The following is a 19,139-nucleotide window of genomic DNA, read 5'->3' on the forward strand; positions in this document are numbered from 1 at the left end:
CACCCCTGGGCCACATGCTCTTCTCTTTATAAAGGGGGTTGAGTGTGAAATGACTCACATACAAGTCACTCGTTGTGGCATTGTTCTGAAACAGCAGAAGGGTTGCAAAGGGCCCAGGGATGGAGCAGGAGACTGGACTGAGCTGTCTGTCCTGCGCATGCGGCCATAACTGCATGGGGAGTCTCTCCAGGTTCAGATATGGATCGAGCTCTAAGATATGCGGTCTCGAGCAAGGCAAGATTCAGAACGGTGTATACAGGGCAGTACTTTTTGTGTAAGAAACTGGGGGTTGGAATTCAGAACGTGTAGCAGAATGGTTGGTATTACTAAAGAAACATGGGGTGCTTAAACAAGAAATCAATAAAAACGTTTACCTATGGGGGGGTAGAGGGACTGGGGTGGGAGGAAGACTTCTCAATGATATTTTTCTTTTCAATCATGTAAACGTATTACCTATTCAAACATTAAAATAACATTTTAAAAAATCTTTTAGAGTTTGCTTCTCTTCTAAAGTCTGACTCATATTAATGGTCCCGCTTTTATATCTGGCTCAAATTATTTTAGGTCCGCTAAAATCCTTTTGGTTAGGGGCGCCTGGGTGGCTCAGTTGGTTGGGTGTATGCCCTTGGCTCGGGTTATAGTCTTGGGGTCCTGGGATGGAGCCCCACGTCGGGTTCCCTGCTTGACGGGAAATCTGCTTCTCCCCGTTCCCTCCACCTCTGTCCCTCCCGCTCATGCTTGCTTGCTCGCTCTCTCTCTCAAATAAATAAAATCTTTAAAAAAAAAAAAAAACAACACACATAGGACATAATGTTAAAATATCTAGATTTCTGGGAGAACCTGGGCTTCTTCCCATCCTCACAGCCCTGCCCGGGGCAGCCTCAGAAGAACGGAGGTGGCGGGCTGAAAGACCCCTTAGCTCTCGGGAACGAGGATGGTGTCAGACACAGGGCCTGAGCCTCCTCACCCACCCTGGGAGAAATTCTGTGGATTGGCCAAAGTGTACGCTCTGTCCCAGGGTAGGTTCCTAGGTCAGGGTCTGTTGGGCAGGCCTGGATGGTCCCAGGTCCAAGCCACACTGGCCACGTTCTTCACAGAGCTCTGGGATGAGAGGCCTCGTCCCTCCAGCTCCATCCCAGGGCCCTATGGTGGTGGGGTGTCAGCTCACCTCTTTAGAGAGCCGCGTGAAGAGGTCCCCGCCACGTAGGAAGTCCAGAATAAGATAGAGCTTTCCCTCAGTCTGGAAGGCTGGGGAGAGGGGAAAAGGCAATGGCGGAGCCAGTCCGGCCTTGGGCCCTGCCCCTCTGCCCTGAGCTCCCTTGGCCTGCTGGGGGTGGGGGCAACATCCAGGAAAGGCAGCAGCCCACAGGCAGGGCAAGGGCTGGCAGGCAGGCTGGGAACTCAGGGAGGGTCTGCGGTCTCACCATAGTGCAGCTTCACCACAAATGGGTGATTTACATCCGCTAGGATGTCTCTCTCCATCTTGGTCCGAACGCGGTCACGCACTGGCCAGAAGAGAAAGGCAGTCATGGAGAATCTGGCCCCCCGAAACGATCATCCCCAAGCTCTGGCTAAGCAGGGATCTCTTTTCCACGAGTTCCTCACACCTCATGGGAGTGCCCAGGGCTGGACCCCAGGCACCCTGCCCATTCCTCACGCCCCCATCTCTGCCCCATTCAATCCAGCCAGTCTGAGCAAACTGTTCTGTCCTCTGTGTGCTCTTAACCTTTGCCCCCAAGGCTCCCCACAGAAGGATGCTTTTACCAGCCCCCTCCCGACCTGGCACAAAAAAAAATCCCTAATGTCGGTATGGGGGATGGGGATATAGTCACCTGGGAGCTAGTTAGGCAGATTCCTTTCCTTGGGCCTAAAATTCAGACTCATGGGCCTAAGTAGGCACCCTCACATATTTTTTTTTCTTTTCTTTCTTTTTTTTTTTTAAGAATTAAAATCCTGGGGTGCCTGGGTGGCTCAGTGGGTTGAGCCTCTGCCTTTGGCTCAGGTCCTGATCTCAGGGTCCCGGGATCAAGCCCCACATTGGGCTCTCTGCTCAGAAGGGAGCCTGCTTCCCCCCCACCTCTGCCTGCCTCTCTGCCTACTTGTGATCTCTCTCTCTGTCAAATAAATAAATGAAATCTTTAATAAAAAGAAAAAAGAATGAAAGTCCTTAGGGCGCCTGGGTGGCTCAGATGGTTAACCGTCTGCCTTCGGCTCAGGTCATGATCCCAGCAGGTTCCCTGCACAAGCTCCCTGCTCAGTGGGGAGCCTGCTTCTCCCTTTCCCATTCCCCCTGCTCTCACTCTCTCTGTCAAGTAAATAAAATCCTTTAAAAAAACAAAAAAACAAGAATAAAAGTCCCTAGGCATTCTGATCACCAGCAGCTTCTTCTTTGACTCAGCTCAGGCTTCACCTCCTCCAGGAAGTCTTCCTTCAACTGCCAAACTGAATGAGCGCCCTCTCTCCTGCAGTGCTTGTGCTTGGCCCTTCAGAGCACTTTTCACCCTCTCCTTTAATTTCCTCGTTTCCTTCACCAGACGCGGCACGGGCCATGCTGGAGCCAGACTATTCCAACCACTGTTTCCCAAATACACCTTACATTTTTACACTTTTGCTTAGGCAAACACCTTCTCCTTCCTGGGGTACATTTTCTCTATCATTTTTAGTCTGGAGAACTCCTAACTCATCCTTCAAGGCACAGCTCAGGTGGCCCCTCCTTATGTGAGCCTACCCTCTGTGAGGCCGAAACCCTCCAGCCCCTGGGCTCCCCACTCACAGCCCCAACTGCCCCACACTGCAGGCTTGACTTGGCCACTTGCACCCTGGCCTGGGAGGCCTTCAGAGCAGTGACCAAGTCCTCCGCCCTCCCTGCCATGGCTCCCATCATCCCTCCTGGGGAATGACTTCTACCCCTACCAAGGTGGCATGAGGGCATCAAAGCTACAGCACCTCACAAACAACCCTTCATGGGCCACACAACCCCTAAAGTCTAGAAGGTCGACACTTCTGATCCTCCCAACCTCACCCCAGCCAGGGCCCACTCCCCCTACCACCCGCTGCTCAGTGTGGCTGCTCTGGTTCGCAGACTGCTCAAAGGGTCACTGCCCAGCCCAAAATCCACCACCACCCACCATCATGCCCTTTCTGGGCCTTGGAATTCCAGATCTGGCCTTGGGCTCCCCTCTGAACCTCCCTGCTCTCCATCTCTGTGGCTCTGCCTCAACTTCCCCTCTCCTACCCTCCCTCACTGTCTCCCAGACTCCCTGCCTCTTCCTTCACACCCTTCTCCACCCTGAGAGGTTTCCCTCAGCCTTCCAAGCATGGAATAGCTCTCCCAACTCATGTCAATGCCAGGCACGTGAGGACCCCTACCACAAACACACGTACTCACCTCTTGTCTCCCTTCCAGATCTTTATCTTCAGCTATGGCAATGGGTGCTTGGCTCGGGGGGAAAAACGGAGGGATAAGGCTAATCCCCCAAAAGTCTTTTCTTTGAAACAGATGCTGTCTTTGCCATGAGGTGGAAGGGGGGTAAGGGGAGGCTGAGGACAGACCTGTTTCTCTAACTTCAGACCAGGTGCTCCTGGAAATAGAGCCATCTCCTCCATCAGACCCAACACTCTGGAGAACAGGGCAGTCTCCCTCAATCCTGTGCCCAGCCTGGGCTCTGCATAGGGAGGTGACCTTCACTCACCTTTCAGTGTTGCCTTCTTTAGTACCTTCATGGCATATAGGTGCCCACTGTCAGGTCGGGTGACCTTCCGCACCAGGAAGACCTGAGAATGCAATGGGGAAAAGGCAGAGGAGAAGCTGGGGAGGCCTGTTAGCTCCCATCCCCCAGGCCCCGGGCTGACCTCTAACTTCCGAGCCCCAGATTGACCTTTTGCCCTCCCTGGGTACCAAGGTGACCTCCTGTCCTCCCCTGAGACCCATCAACCTTTGCCCTCTGATCCTGAACCCCAAGGGGCCCCCCTCACCCCCACCTCTGACACAACCAGTGCGGCCCTCCCAGTTGTGGGCCCAGGACTCACTTTGCCAAAGGATCCCTGGCCCAGAACTTTGAGCAGCTCAAAATGGGACGGGTCGGCCTTCTCAGAGCCAGCCTTGACATGGTGCGTGATGGAGATCTCCTTGAGGACGCCCTCATCCTAATGGGAGGGATAGAGCTGGTGAGCACAGGGGGGCCCATCCAAGCCCCCTCCCCCTGGAGACAGGGCTCTGCTGGCCACACCAGACAGCTGTACCGACAGGGCCGGCCTCCTCTTCGTCAATGCCCCAAGGGTCTCAAGGGCCAGGGAGGGTCAAACCACCAAGTGCCGCGTCAGGTGAGGCCCAGCTCCCACCGCTCCTGCTGCTCTGGCCCGGTGAGGCCCAGGGAGATGCCCGGGCACGGCACGGGTTGTGCCTGTGGGACTCCCTTCCCCCTGCTACAAAGGTTTTGCTTTTGCTACAGTAGGAAGTAGAGCTTATTCTCATACCGGGGAGGCAGAGCTGGGCTTTTATTCCTGTCAGAGTGGATGATAGGATCCTTCTGGCCAGAAGGATGGCCCAGAGTCACAGGGACTCAAAGTCCACCAGAGACTACCCACACTAACCCAGTAAGTGCCAGTCTGGGGTGGCAGGGAGCTGAGGCCAAAGACTCGACGAGCTCCCCCCCACCCTTTGAGACTTCCATCACAGGAGTCTACTAAAAACCCCTTGCCAGGTCCTAGCTCTTCCGGGACCCTCCTGCCCTCCCTCCAATCAGCCGCTGGTACCCTGGAGCCTGAAGCGCCTCCTCACTTCCCCAGGAAGAAGTCTGGGCAGGGGCCAGTTGTCCAGCCGGGCCGGGCCAGGGCCAGGAGAGCCGGAAGCCAACTGAGGCCAAACTCGCCGTCCAGACACCTGCTCCAAGGACCCCAGACAGGCCAGGACCAGACATCTGGGCACACTCACCGAGTCCCGCCTGGGGCCAGAGCCAGGGCCAGGGGCAGGCAGAGAGGTCTGGCTGGTCTGGGGCCGCTGCTTCCTGGGCAGCCAGGGGAGCAGGGCCCAGAGCCGCAGGCGGGGCGGCTTGGGAGCCTGCTCCATCCGCCCGGCAGGGCCGAGGCACCATGGCAGGAGCAGGCAGCGTCGGGGGCCGCCTCGGAGGTGGCCAGGCCCAAGGCGGATGTGCAGGGTGAGGGCGGGGGCTGGGCCTAGCGCAGGGCCGCCAATCACCCGGGGCCTGTGGTTTCCCAGCTCCAGGCCTACAATCTTACCACGGTCCCTTCCTCTCTTGCCCCCTCTCCCCACCGCCTGCGGGCCGCCCTCTGGCCCTGTCCCCCTCATCCTGCCCGTGGGCCTGCAAAGGGAAAGCCCCATGCCAACACAGCTGCTGGGGGCTAGATGGGTACCTGACGGGCAGAGACAGGCGTCTAACGTGTAAAGGCAGATGAGGGGGGACGCCCAACAGGCAGAGGCGGGCATCCACAGGTAAAGACGGGAGAAGGTGGGCAGCTATCAGGCAGCAGTGGGTGGGGACATGGGCCCACAAGGCAGGGACGGAGGGGGACACACACCCAGCCCGCAGAGGTAGGAAGAGCACACATACAACAAGCAGAGACAGATGGGGACACGTACCCAACAAAGCTGAGGCAGGAGGGGACCCATACTTAACAGGCAGAGGGGCCCAGGGCATACATCCAACAGGCAGAGACAGAAGGGGACGTGAACTCAACAGGCAGAGACAGATGGGTACCCAACAGGCAGAGACAGATGGGGGCTGGCATCCAACAGGTGGAGACAGATGGGGACACGTACTCAACAGGCAGAGACAGAAGGAGACACAACCCAACAGGCACCCAACATGTGACATGTACCCAACAGGTGAAGACAGGCACTCATCAGGTAGAGACAGAGATGGGAACCCGGTAAGAGAGGTGGGTGGGCCACAGAAAGAGAAAGCCAGTCAGCGAGGCCCAGGGAGACCAACAGACATGCAGGCCAAACACACAGAAAGCCAGCTCTGGGACTCAAGGGCAGAGCTGCGGGTTCTTGCTGGTCTGCCGGGGGGCTGGTGGGGGGAGGTGAAGGGACATCACCCCACATCTGGGGCAGCAGTCCCGTCTTTGTGGCAGACACCCCTCTGAGTTTCATCCCTGCGGGGCCTCCGGAGAGCCCAGGACCGATGCAGTGGGTGAGAGGACCATCTCCTGAGTGCAAGCTGATAGCTTTGTCTCTGATCCAAATTCCCCAAATCTGTTATCCCCACTGCAGATACAGGCAGCTGAGGCCCAGAGGCCAGTGACTCACGCAGGCTGAAAGCAGACCGGCGGCAGAGCCGGCTGACACTCAAATCCTTCCCCTAGTTACTGCCTGGCTTGGGGTCAGCGGGCCTTCAGTGCCAGGACGGGGTGAGCAGGGAAGTCAGCCAGAGCCCTGCCCTGCCCATCCGATCCCACCCCCTCCCTCAACACCAGGGTCAGTCCAGGGACGTCCCATTCTAGGTCTGGGACCCGACAGACACAGCCCCATCTTCAGGCGACCTTGAACAGCCACAAAAGCTGCAGCCACAAGAAGCTGTAGGCTCTGCAGGCCCCTGAGGAGAAGCCTGGGTAGGACAGGCAGAAAGCCTGACTCAGAGGGGGCTGAGGTGAGCCGAGGCCACACAGCAGCCCCTGCCCACCCCGCCCTGAGGTTTGAGCCTCCGCTCGCCTGCCTCTGAGGACACTCCCTGGGGACAGAAGCAGTCACCCGGAAACCCCAGGGGACAGAGCCACTCCCAAACCCATTCCTTGCCCAAGGTCATGGGGACAGAGACTAGGCAGACCAACCCTCTGCTCACCTTTCTGGGACAGGGGAGTGAGTCTCTCTCACCCCTGGGGAAATCTGCCGGGGTCTGCATGGTGGGGCTCAAGCGGTGGCCAAAGGGCCCCGGTACTCCTCTACTTCTGCTTTTTCAGCCTTCCCGGCCCAGAAGGCAGGGTCCCTGACCCCCTCCTTCTCACTTCCCCCTCTGCAAGGAGGAGGGACAGAAGACGGGTCAGGCTCCCCAGCTGAGGAGGGGACACTGGAGACCCCAAGCCCATGACTCCAGGGTGGGGGCGGTCCAGGGATACAGCCCTCATCATCTCCTCTGATCCTAAGGAGGGGAGACTAGAACACAGACAAAAGTCACAAGATAATGAGGCAGTGACACACTGGACATCCCAGTACCTGCAAACAGCCCCTTGAGAGAATGTGGGGCAGAACTCAGCAAGGCCAAGGTCTCTGAGTGCCCCAGGCCAGAGTGCAGAAGCTCTTTCCCCAGCAGTGACCTTCCTACGGCTGGGCCCACCCAAAATGGCAGCCCCCAGAGCAGGCACTGCCACACCCAGCCCTGCCTGGCAGAAGCCTGCCAGGCCAGGGTGCTGGGATGGGCAAGGGGGCCAGAGGGCCTCACCAAAGTCTGAGAGGAGGAGAAGGTAGCAGTGAGGCAGGGGCTGACCAGGCCCAGCCCCCTTCCGCATGGCCTGGCCGCATCAGTCCCACCAGTACCCCCACAGGAACTGGCACACCCACAGATACACACAGGCCGATGATCGGAAACCATTTCCACAGACATGTGGAAACACACGCCCCCACGTACACACGGACTTCCCCTTCCAGTCCTCAAAGGGCCTCCAACGACAGTCTGCTGATGGCCTGCTGGCGGCTGGGAAGCAAGCCTCCTCAGACAGGCCGCTCACTGCACCCAGCTCCGGCAGGGCTGTGGAGGCCGGGACAGCCCGGGGAGCCCCAAAGCTCTCTGGGCCGGAGCCAGCTGGGCCCCACCACCAATCCTCAAATCCCTGAGAAGCAAAGGAAGACTTTGTGGCTAGCAGAGTACAGGAAGGGGCTACAGGAAGGAAACAGTCTCAGAACTGCCTTCGCTAGAGGGTCTGTGCTGGGACTGTGAGGCCTCTGGTGGCAGGAGTGGGGGAGGACAGGCACCAGACCACAACCCTTGGTCCCTACTCCATTCTCCCCTACAGACACTTCCTCTTACTTACTTCCTCCTACAAGGCAGCTGGGAGAGAAGCCCAGAGCCCCTCGGCCTGATCCCTGGTCCCTAGGGTCCCTGCCATGGGGCTCCCTCCACCACCAGCTGCCGCCCAAACCCAGCTGCCAATCCCAGCGGTAACGGACACCCACAGTCCCTTCCCCAGGTGGCAGTGAACACAGGGCCTCCCAGGCCTACCCCCTCCGGTGGGACAGATGGCTCCTGTTCTGTCTCCTGGTTCCTTGGGGCAGGTCAGGAGAGGTGGGCAGTTCCCAGGCGTCCCTGCTGCACTAGGCCAGGACCGGCATGAGTGACCATGAGAACTTGCCCCTCCTCAACAAAGCATGTACTGCACGAGGCCCTTCTTTCCTTCAACCTCTACCGGTGTGGCTTCTGCCAGGTCTTTGTATTAGCTTTGAGAGAGATCCTGTCATCCCATTTCAGAGCCAGGAAAACCAGACTTGGAGAGAAAGGGACTTGTCTGAGACCACATGGCTAGAACAGGGGACAGCTAAGGGCAAAATCAAAGAGTGTTTGCTTCTGAAGCCTACATTCAAGCCCTCAGTGTGAGCCTGGTTCCCCTTTGGACATCCTCAAAGCTACCCCCCCGACCCACCCGCTCCGGCCCTGTCCCCAAGCTACGAGCCTGACACTAGGAGGCGCACATGTTAAGAGTCAGGCCTTGTTCTCGGGCAACTCCTGAAAATCCATGATAAAACACAAGTGGCTACAATCCTACAATCCAGTATTATGGGTGCCCAGGGGCAGTAACAACCTGCCAGGGGTGAGGTCCCAAAAGACTTTCCAGAGAGGGTGCAGCCCAGCTAAACCCCGAGGACGAACAGGAGCTGTCCAGGCAGAAAGGAGGGGAGAAAAGACCCTCTTTGTAGAGAGAGACCCACACGAAGAAGAGGCTGAGGCTGGGAGTGCAGGGTACGAAGGTAAGAACTGTGCACTCACTAGCTGAGCGCTCCCAGGCAAATTTCCCTCCCTGTATGAGCCTCAGTTTCCCCTTCTGTAAAATAGAGGTTAAAACTAAATCCAGCCCGGGAAGGTTGTTGCTACAAGTACAGTGGGCCAGAGACGAACGGATGCTGTAAGCAGGACTTCTCCCTGGATTGGGCAGGCGATCTCACTGCTGTAGTCTCCTCCCGGCAGGCTGCGGGGACACAGCCCAGCCACACGGTCCCAGGGTCCACGGGAGGGTGGGCTGGCCTACCCCGGCCCGTCCGAGGGAAGTCTCCCCCAACACCTGAGGCCCCCAAGGCTCCCCAAAGTCCACAGTGACATCCTGCTTGTGCTCCAGCCAGAGGAGCAGGAGGGATCCGGGATGGATCAGGGTTTCATAAACAGGAAGAGAGGATGGGAGGGGGGAGAAGCTCAGCTCTCAAAATAGACCTGCCGGTGCTTCAAAGGGGTCCAGCTCCAGAGATGGGGGGTTGGGGGGCTGGGGGCGCCTGGTCCACCGTCATGGAGAGAGGGAGGGTGAGTGGAGCCCCAGTCTGCCTGAGGACCCCAGGAGTGCCGGGGTGCCGAAGGGATCCGGGGAGCTCTTGCCCTGGACTGCTGTCCATACTATGGCAGCTAAAACCCAAATCCCCCTTTCGGCCTAAAATGAATAAAATAAGCAAGCATTAAACACCAAGCTTTGAGGAGGCCTGGCTGGCTCAGTCAGTGGAGCAGGCGACTCTCGGTCTCAGGTTATGAGTTCAAGCTCCACACTGGATGTAGAAATTACTTAAAAATACAAACTTTAAAAAAAGAACAAAACAAACCCAACACACCAAACTCTGTGGGACTGTTTAATTTATACATATCACACTCCCTCTCCCAGGGGGGTCTGAGGCAGACCCTATTCATCCTCCGATGCTATAAAAGCATTGGAACCTCAGAGGAACACGGCACCTGCCCAGGGTTCCACAGCAAATGAGAAAGGGGCAGGATTCTGAACTCAGAATGCTGGACTCCCAAGGGCCCCTCCCTGCCTCGTCTCCATCTGGAAGGCCTAATGCTCTCTGGGGCTGCTGAACCTGGCCGTTGGAGGCCCAGCCAAATGCCAGTTCTGCAGGGAAGGGGGCCGGGAGCCCTAGAGCCCACCGTGATACTTCCTCCCCTGCCACTCGGAACAGCAACCATCCATATGGTCCATGCTGGCCCTGAGCACAGGTGCCCCTCGCTGGTTCCCCAGGACTGCTCCTCTTACCATGTCACTGGGAGAAACATGGGCATGTGGAAAGGGGTATATTTCTCTGCCCAATACGGGGCCTGGCACAGAATGGAGATTCTCTGTGCCCACGGTCATGTTCTCTACCAACCCAGCACCCACCACCACACAGCTTGTCTATCTCCACCCTCTCCTCAAGCCTGAGAGCAACTGAGGCTGGGGTTGCTGACTCATCATTTTAGAGCCCTCCGGTGTCACAGAACAGTGCCCCTAAAGTCTGATGAAGCAAAGGAGAAAATGGCCTGCTCCCAGCTCATTGCACTGCACAGTGATGAGGTCCTGACCACAGGCTGAGCGCCCCCTGGTGTGCCGAGCCCAGAAGCAGGCACGGGGGATAATGTGAGGTTCTGGGGGCTACAGAAGAGATAAGCAGGTGTTTAGGAATGGTGAAACTGGGGGTCACAGGGACCCAATACTCCCCCCAGTTCAGCACGCAGTGTTCTCTGGGCTGGGAAAAGGATGCGCTCTGTAGGCAAGCAAGACCTGACTCCATTGTGCACCAGCTGTGACCTTGGGCCTCGATTTTCTCATCTGTAAAGCGGGGATAGTAACAATCTCTACATCAGGGGTGTTGTGAAAACTACACGCAAAGCTCCTGGAGTGGTGCCAGGTATGGGTTAAGCTCTTTCTCTTCTTTAACGTGGCCTTCAAGGCTCTCCTTGCCCATCCATCCCCAGCCTTGTCTCCCTTCCCATCCCAGAGTCTTCTGCTTGAGAACAGGCACATAGGCTTGAGACCCAGTGTAGGTTACCTGCCTGAGTAAGTTCCTGCCCTCTCCCAACAGGCCTCTCTAGCTTCTGGGGTAGCTTACCACCTATCCCCCCAAAGCTGCAAGCTGCTCTGCAACCCCCAGAACTTGAACCCTAAGATCTGAACATCTTGGTTCTTCCTTGAATCCTTTGGTTTTGTTACGAAGCAACTAGAAGCAGGTACTCCGGAAGGAGATTCTCCAGACCAGGGGCCCAGACAAACCGAGGGACCCAGTCTCTACCACTTGGTCTGGCCGCTGCTGGCCAAGGTGGCCAAAGTGACCATCAGAAGAGAGGTACAGCCTACTTGTCTCACCTTGCCATACCTCGGGCAGCTCAGCTCCCTTATCTTAGGAGGCTGAGACAAGACAAACCTCGGGACCAGCTCTAGGTCTATTTCAAAGGTCAAGCTCATGGCAAGTCTGGTGCCCAGGCCAATCCGGGTCTAGAGGGTGTGGCCCCTGGAAGGGGGCAATACTGTCATACCCATGCTACTGGTGCTGAAGTCACCGTGCGTGCACGTGGGGCAGTTACAACCTCATCTGTCCCTCGCACCACTCCCTTGAGCCAGGCACCATCGTCCCCAATTTACAGATGAGGAAACTGAGACTTGGAAGGGAGAATACCTCTGGCCAAATAGTGAGCGTGGAGCCAGGAATTAAACGCAGGTCTGCCCTAATGTCAGAACCCAGGCTCCATCCTCTCTAGGCAGCTTCCCAAGCACATGCACCGCCTGCAAGCTCTCCCCCCCGCCCCCCAATGGCCTACAGCTCTGTGGCCTCACAGCTCCCGAAAACCGGCTGTGCTCTGTCCCAACAGAGAAATGAGAAAGCCCAGGCCCAGAAGGAATAAAGGACCCACCCAAGGTCACACAACTGTGGACACACAAAACCAGCAACAGGGACTGAAGGGCTAAAGGGAGGCACCCAAGGGAAGCAAAGACAGTAGGGGAGGGAACCAGCCCTGGGCTGGGAGGTGGGAACCCAGAGAAACGGCCAGGTGCTATGTGCCAGGCACTGGGCCCTGGTTAGACTTGGGGGGCCTACCCAGAAGATTCTAGGCACTCATCATGCCCAGCTGACCTAAGCCTCTCCCATCACCCCTTCAGCCCTTTCCTTATAGCCAGCCCAGCTGCCATGAGGAAATAAACCAAGGCAGTGGCCTGGGTGAGGAGGAGCCAGAGTTCTAGCCAAATTCTGCTCCTAACCCAGGCTCAGCCGCAGTCCCCTCGCCTAAGAAATAGGAAGGTTGAGGGGCTCCTGGCTGGCTCAGTGGGTAGAGTGGGCGACTCTTGATTTCAGGGATGTAAGTTCAAGCTCCACACTGGGTGTGAGATTACTTAATAAAATCTCTGGGGATGGCTGGGTGGCTCAGTCGGTTAGGTGACTGACTCTGGCTCTGGATGTGATCTCAGGGTCCTGTGATTGAGCCCCACATCGGCGTGCGCATCTCTCTTTCTTTCTCAATGAAGAAATAAAATATTTTAAAAATAAATAAATAAAACAAAATCTTAAAAAGAAAGGAAGGAAGGAAAAGAAAGGAAAGAAAGAAAAGAAAGGAGGAAAGAAACAGAGAGAGGAAAGTTGGAGCAAGCTATCTCTGTGCACAGGGTCACCTCGAGGACTCAGTGGGACCAGACAGGAAGGCTGAGCTGGGTGGTCCTCCCTCCTCCTTTACAACCATGCAAATGGTCCCTTGCTCAGGGTGCTTGCCTTGGTCCTCACCTTGGATGGCTGCAGTCCAGCTTCTTCCCCTGAGGCCTGTCCATTCTAGAAAAGAGAAGGGAAGGAAGATTGGGGAATATTACCAGAACTTCCCAGGGTGGGAGAGAGCAAAAACAGACCCGGCCAGAACCCCCTCCCCCACCCCAGGGGGCTGCCCCGGCTAGCTACGGAGGCCATGTAGGCGAGGGCCCTCTGCCCCCATCTTCAACGCAGAGGGACAGGTATCAGGCCCTCCTGTAGCAGCCCCTCACCCGCAATTCCCCCTCCCTCCTTCATGCTCTCTGCCTGGCAAAGCCCTCATCTCTGAAGACTGAGCTCAAATGTCATCTCCTCCCAGGGAGAAGGAAAGGGCACGTGTGGCTCCCAGCTCTGCTGGAGACAAACTGAGTCTGTGCTAACAAATTGACTGCCAAGAGGCCTCAGTCTCCCGATCTGTAAGCTGGGGAGAGTTACCCCCACCTCCCAGAACTGCTGCAGGGACGTAAGGAGACCAAGTCTGCACCAGTGACCAGCCTGGAGCTGCTGGCTGCCCTGTCCTTGCCCCATTCTCAGACTCCTCCCCTGCCCCTGCCAGGCAGAATCACGGCTGCCACACAGCGCCCCTGCCCTTCCTCATAGAGGGGAGGACAGAGATTAGGCCTTGGTGCTAACAGCTGCTCTCTTCCAAGCCCCCGCTGCATGCCAGGCACTGGGCTTGGTGCCTCCTGCTTGTGGCATCATTAAATCCTCCTGACCTGGGAGGAAAGCCCTGTCCCCACTTGGCAGACAAAGAAACTGAGGCTCAGAAGAGCATGGCGATGGCACCTAAGCTCACAGGACTGGGAAGTGGAGATGCAAAATCCGGACTCTGACACCCAGGAGGTGATCAAGGAAAGGTCTGTTGAAGAGGAGCCCAGCCTCAGCGGGGCGAACCACCTGCAAAGAGGTGGCCACTGGGGCCCATTTCTAGGCAGTCCTGCTTCTTCTAGCCCCTAGACTTTGCCCTCAGGGGTATACCAAACCCAGCCCATCCTTTTCCTGTGTGATAGGAGGTGAGTAACCAGGCCTTTGGAAGTAAGGAAGGAGCAGTCCCCACCCCACCTGGCACAGCCGGTATGTGGGGAGGCAGACGGCGGCTCCTCCTGTTAGCAAGACCCAGCCTCGGGCAGGTGAGGACTTTGGAGCCAGGGGCTGGGTCCACAGGGCAGCTGTGGCTTTGCCTGGCAGAAGCAGGCACAGCTGTACTCTGCCCATTACATAATCTCCCGGCCCCTGGAGCGGCTCCTCCCTGCAGTTCGCAGAACATCCTGCTCCCTGAGCCCCTTTAATGCCCCAACCCTCCCCAGGGCCCGCTGCTCTGCAGGTCCCTCCACACACACATACACATACGTGTTGTCATCTCTCAGGAGCCTGGGGGGAGGGCTGGGTGGCTCAGGGCCAGGGAGTAGGGAGTAGGGGCCATGATGCCTTTATATGTTGAGTTCACCCGGCATTCTAGACTCCTGCAATAATTCCCACAGTAGGTCACAACAGCCTACCTGCAGACCAGCTCCCCCTACCCTGCCCCTGCACTCCTCATTCCAAACCCCTGTCCTTCCTCAAACTCAACTGTGAGCCTCGCATTGAGCAATCAACTCTCGCTCACACACTCCTTACTGAGAACCTTCTATGGACCCAGCCCAAAATCCTTCCATGGCTTCCCACTGCCCACAGAATAAAGTCCCAGCTCCTTGGAGCGGCATTCAAGACCATCATCCCCAACTGCCCAACACAGGCAATTAAGCATGTGCGTTCTAGAACCTGACCTTTTGGGTTCAAATTCTGGCTTCTACCACTGCACGACCCTGAGGTTACTTCATTTCTCAGGGCTTCGGTTTCCTTATCTGTGAAACGGACATGAAAGCAATGTATCTCACTGGGAGGCAATAAGAAGCAAACAAAATCTACCTGGTCCACAAACAACAGCCATCATCATTACTGGGTCCTATTCTTGAGCTTAACCGAATGACCTGGGACCCTGGGCAGACCAGCTTGTTTTATATCCCTAGCATCTGCACGGTGGCTCCTTCTACCAAGAAAACCCTTCCTGCCTTGTCACTCTGGCAAACGACTGGCCCTCTTCCAGCAATGTCCTCTCCTCTGTTCACAAGGTCTCAAGTCCTTTCCTCCCTCTTCTGGACCCAGTGGCACTGAGCAAACCCCAGGTGAACTCAGGAAGAAGCCACGGCTTGTCCATCATCATTTCCCAGCACCCAGCTCAGGGTCCGGCACACCGTCGGTCACAGGAAAGCGCTGCTCAGCAGAGAAACCAAGAAGCCCAGACCAGCTTCTAGTACTCCTATTTTTCAAATGAGGCTCAGAGTTAAGGGACTTACCTGAGGTCCCTCACCTAGCAGGTGATGGACATGGCGCCATAACCCGAAGTCACAAGGCTGCAAGCCTAAATCCCCAGTGAGGAAGGGGAGGAGGCCTCGGATGCCCCCAGAGGTGTGGGCTTACTGAGCAGTATCTGGGCGATTCAGGGGACCCCAGACAGAGGTCCTGTCTGGCTGTCTCCAGTCCCAGGATCTCTGGCCTGGGTGCCACCCTCGTGAAACCCCATGCCTGTAAGAGCTGATGCACGATGTTTCTAGAAAGGGATGGGCAGCCCTGGAGAAAGGACTGGGAGTGAAGAAACCACAGGGGAGCCTCCTCCTCAAAGCCAAGGCCCTGGGAAGACAGGGTCCATGTGCCCCTCTGGCCTGGCTGTCGCACAGGCAGGTGGAAAGAACACAGTTCCCCAGCCACAAAGACAGCTGCTACTCTGGCTCTGCCGGCCGCTTGCTCTGACCTCGGGTCTGTCACGTCACTTCTCTGACCTCGGTTTTCTCATCTGTGTCAAGGCCAGGTCTGTCTTGTTCACAGCTGCACTGTTGCTTGGCACAGTACTTGTCACATGATGAGTACTCAATAAATATTCGCTGAATGAATGAATAAATGAATGAATGAAAGGGGACAATGACGCTGACCTTGCAGCATCTCGAGTCAAACACCTTGTCTAAAAAGTCTGGCATAGGAAGGGCCTTTGGGCCTCACCCACTCTTCCTGCTCTTCTTCAGGGAGCACTGTTCCTAGGACAGCTGCCCCCAGACCACCGTGCCCCCTCCCCAGAGGTCAGAGATGGATTCCAAAAGGCATTCGTCCTTCTCGCCCAGGCAGCTCTGTCTTGAGAAGTGGGGCTCTTCTGGAGAAGCCAGGCAGCAGATGGACAAAGACAGCACGTGCCCCACGGGCAGGAAGCAGCCCCAGGAGCTGGGTTCGGAGCCCAGCCCTGGCAGCCCTGCACGCTGCTGGAGGCTGGGGGCCAGGTGCCAGGATTGGCTGGCACCACCGGCCCTCTGAAAAGGCTGGACAGAGGCCCTGTGGAACAAAGAGAGTCTGCCAACATCCGGAGCCTCTCCTGGAGTCCCTTCCACCTGGGCCAGTTTGATCCCAGCCCTTCCCCATCCTTGAGCCCCGCCCCCCCCAACTTGTTAGAAGACAGTGAGAGATCTGGACTCTGATCCCGTCTCAAACATGAATTCATAGGCCAGTTCTCCCAAGTTCAGCTGTCCCATCCAAATATGGGGGTAATAATCCCCTTTTTTTAAAAAAATAGGTTCCTCCCTAACATGGGGCTTGAACTCACAACCTTGAGATCAAGAGCCACACGCTTTACTGAGTCAGCCAGGCACCCCAACGATCCCAACTCTGAGAAGCTGTTTAGAGAATTATTTTAACAAGGTAACAGAGGCGAAGCAGGGTCGGTGGCACACAGTGAAGCTCTGTACAGGGCAGGGCTGGGCCCCCAGAGAACGTTCCTGTTTTCAGCAGGGCCAGGGAAGGCCCAGGGCGGAATCCGCACCCACACGGGCCAGGCCCTGCCTCCCAGCAGCCCATTTTCGGCAGCGTCATGAGGAGGGCAGGGCCATCCAGGCCCTAGGCCTCTGCAAAATGCCCCAGCAGCCCCTTGCCCGCCTCTTTCCCAGCCAGGAGGCGGTGGCAGCGCCTGTACCTGTGGGTCAGGCTACTGTATCACTTACATGTCACCTGGGCTAAGAACAGCAAGGCCCTGTTCTCCAGTGAGAGTGGCCCAACCGGCGCCCCGGCTGCCCCGTGGCTCCTGTTACCCAAACAATAATACCCAGACGCCTGGCACTTCCATGCAGTGGGGGAGGGGGAGAACAGGCAGCAGCGCCCAGGGCTCTGCACCTCTCAGGCCCAGGAAGCATGAAGCTACGACCCAGCACTGGCCGCCGGAGGAACAGAGGGGCAGAGAGGCTAAGGACCGGCTGAGGGTCACACAGTGTTTCCAAGGTGAAGCTCAGAAATCACGGTGCCCCCAGTCCTAGGAAATACACTAGTCTTTTCCTCTCACAGAACTCAGATGCAGTTGTACTCAAAACTGAGTCGAGTTTCCTGTTTAAACCTGGTCCCCCGTCCCAGGATTCCCCAAAGGGAAGCAGGAAGTAGTGCCCTGCACTGGGAATGGAGCTCCTGGGTGTCTGCCCTTCCTGCGAGCATAACCCAAGGTAAGTCCCTAGGTTAAGTACTTCCCGGCCTCCCTTCCTCTAGGGAGGCCTAAGTCACAGGGGCATGCCAGGGCAAAGGCATCCATCTCTGAGTGCCCCCCCAACCAAGCCCTGATGCCCCAGGCCTTGTGTGTGTGTGGGGGGGTACTGCAGAGGGCAGTGTTCCTCACCTCAGAGGGTGAGTCAGCGAGAGAACCTCCAAGAGCCGTGCAGGGCCTGTAAAAACCCCATGGCAGGGATCCCAGAGCAATTTACTCCAAATTGCACCTTCAGGTTGGTTACCTAATCCTGCCGCGCCCACCATCCAATAGCCAGTGTCAGCTACGACCATCCCTTTAAAGGGGTAGCACACCCTGGGTGCTGGGGACCTGGGGTCCTCATTCTAAGCACAACCTGTGGCCCTGGGAGGCAGGGTACTTGGTGGTTGCCCCAGGTAAGAGGAGGCATAGTAGGGGAGCTAGGCAGGGGCTAGGGACCAAAGCCAAGAGAAAATCACCTTGGCTCCCCTGCTCACTGAGGTCTTCACACCCTCCCAGTATACCCCCACATCCCCTCTGGAAATGGAGTTTCATCTGCCTCCTTCCCAGCATGAGGCTGAGAGGAAAGTTTTCTTAATCTGCTGGTTCAGGGCCTTGACCTTGACCCTGGGGGTCAAAGGGCACAGGAAGAGCTGGCCTTCTGCATCCTAGGGCTTGGCACCACAGAATCCTCGGAGGAGAGCAGAAGCTGCTTCTGGGAGAGGCTAGGTGACAGAGGCCAAAAACCCCAGGGGCCCAGCCCTTCCTATGGGAGGGCTCACAAGGAAGAAGGCAGGCACCAAGGTCCTCCATGTCTCCTGGAATAATCCTCACAAGGTCTAAGGACTTTTCCCCACTGTCTTCTCCACAGCTTGGGGTAGGGGACACATGTGTCCTCTGGCCCTAACCCAAGGGCAAAAAAACCCAAGAGTTTCAGCCCTAGACAGGTGGTGTCACCCCATATCCCACAACTGCCAAGGGTCAAGAGGGGCAACCCTGCTAGGGTCAGCAGCAGAGAAGCGGGGCGCTCTCGGGGTAGGGCGCTGGGAGACATGAAAGAGACGTGGGGTTCTCATGACCCTCATCTCTTGTAGAATCCCAGACATCTGGCACCTCAGCCCTGCCCTTCTGTGCTGATAGAGGAAGCTCCGACAGCTCCCGGTACAGGTCCTAGGTGTGTGGGGTGACGGGGGGGCCAGATCTCAGGGCCTCGCGGGATCCCCTCCCCGTGCTAAGGGGGTTCTGGACGCTTGCAGGAACTGTCCCTCGCGCGCGCGTGCGTACACACACACACACACACACCCGGGGCATAGGGGTGTGGAGCCGAAGAAGGGCACAAGAGATCGGAGTGCACTCGCGCCCTCGAGAGCCAGCCAGGCTGCAGCGGCGCCGCGAGCGGCCCCGCCCCCGTGGGGACCCAGGCTCGCCGGCCGCCGGCGCCCGTCCCCCGCCCGGCTCACTCACCTCCGGGTCCAGCGGCACCAGCTCCATGAGCGGCCAGGGCTCCTTGAGCTGGGCGAGCGGCATCGCGCCGCCGCCAGGCCGCCCGCGCTCCTCTGGCGGCCCGGGCCGCGCCGCCTCCCGGGTCCCGGGGTCCCCGGCTCTGCTCCACTGCGCCCCCGCGCCCCCCACAAGACCCCCGCGCTGGGGCTGGGCCGTCCGCAGCAGCTACCGCCGCGGCACTCGCACTTCGGCTCCCTCCGTCACCCGGCGCCGCCGCGCCCATTGGCTACCTGCGCGAGGGGCGGGGCCGCTGAAGCCCCGCCCCAGACCCCGCGGCGCGGCTTTCCCGGAGCGGACCCCAGCCCCCAGCGCGCGGGAGGGCTCCGCCCCGCCTCCGCCGCGGGCTCCTGGCCGGTGCTCTGATCAGCTTACGAGAGCCCTTCCCGGCTTCTCCCTACCGAAACGCTGTCCTCC

The 19,139-nt window shown here is 57.7% G+C and overlaps 1 protein-coding gene across 3 annotated transcripts in view; it reads right to left on the reverse strand.

The window, feature by feature from the left end:
- LOC111154593 (ribosomal protein S6 kinase A1) overlaps positions 1–18,758 on the reverse strand; it is a 38,088-nt gene extending 19,330 nt beyond the window's left edge. Inside the window, exons 1-6 of one of the 3 annotated variants that reach the window (XM_022514259.1) lie at positions 18,687–18,758; positions 12,677–12,721; positions 4,030–4,146; positions 3,693–3,774; positions 1,425–1,505; positions 1,169–1,248 (exon numbers count right to left, since the gene is read on the reverse strand). In XM_022514259.1, coding sequence (XP_022369967.1) covers positions 1,169–1,248; positions 1,425–1,505; positions 3,693–3,774; positions 4,030–4,146; positions 12,677–12,721; positions 18,687–18,749 — 468 coding nt within the window. In that variant the 5' untranslated portion in view covers positions 18,750–18,758. Of the gene's footprint in view, positions 1–1,168; positions 1,249–1,424; positions 1,506–3,692; positions 3,775–4,029; positions 4,147–4,933; positions 5,124–6,803; positions 7,006–12,676; positions 12,722–18,686 lie in introns of those variants that run through there. The other 2 variants (XM_022514260.1, XM_022514261.1) reach the window with 2 other exon arrangements.
- Positions 18,759–19,139: the final 381 nt, after the last annotated feature.

This window comes from Enhydra lutris, unplaced genomic scaffold (assembly GCF_002288905.1).
Source record: "Enhydra lutris kenyoni isolate GAN:26980312 unplaced genomic scaffold, ASM228890v2 scaffoldscaffold38, whole genome shotgun sequence".
NCBI lineage: Eukaryota > Metazoa > Chordata > Mammalia > Carnivora > Mustelidae > Enhydra > Enhydra lutris.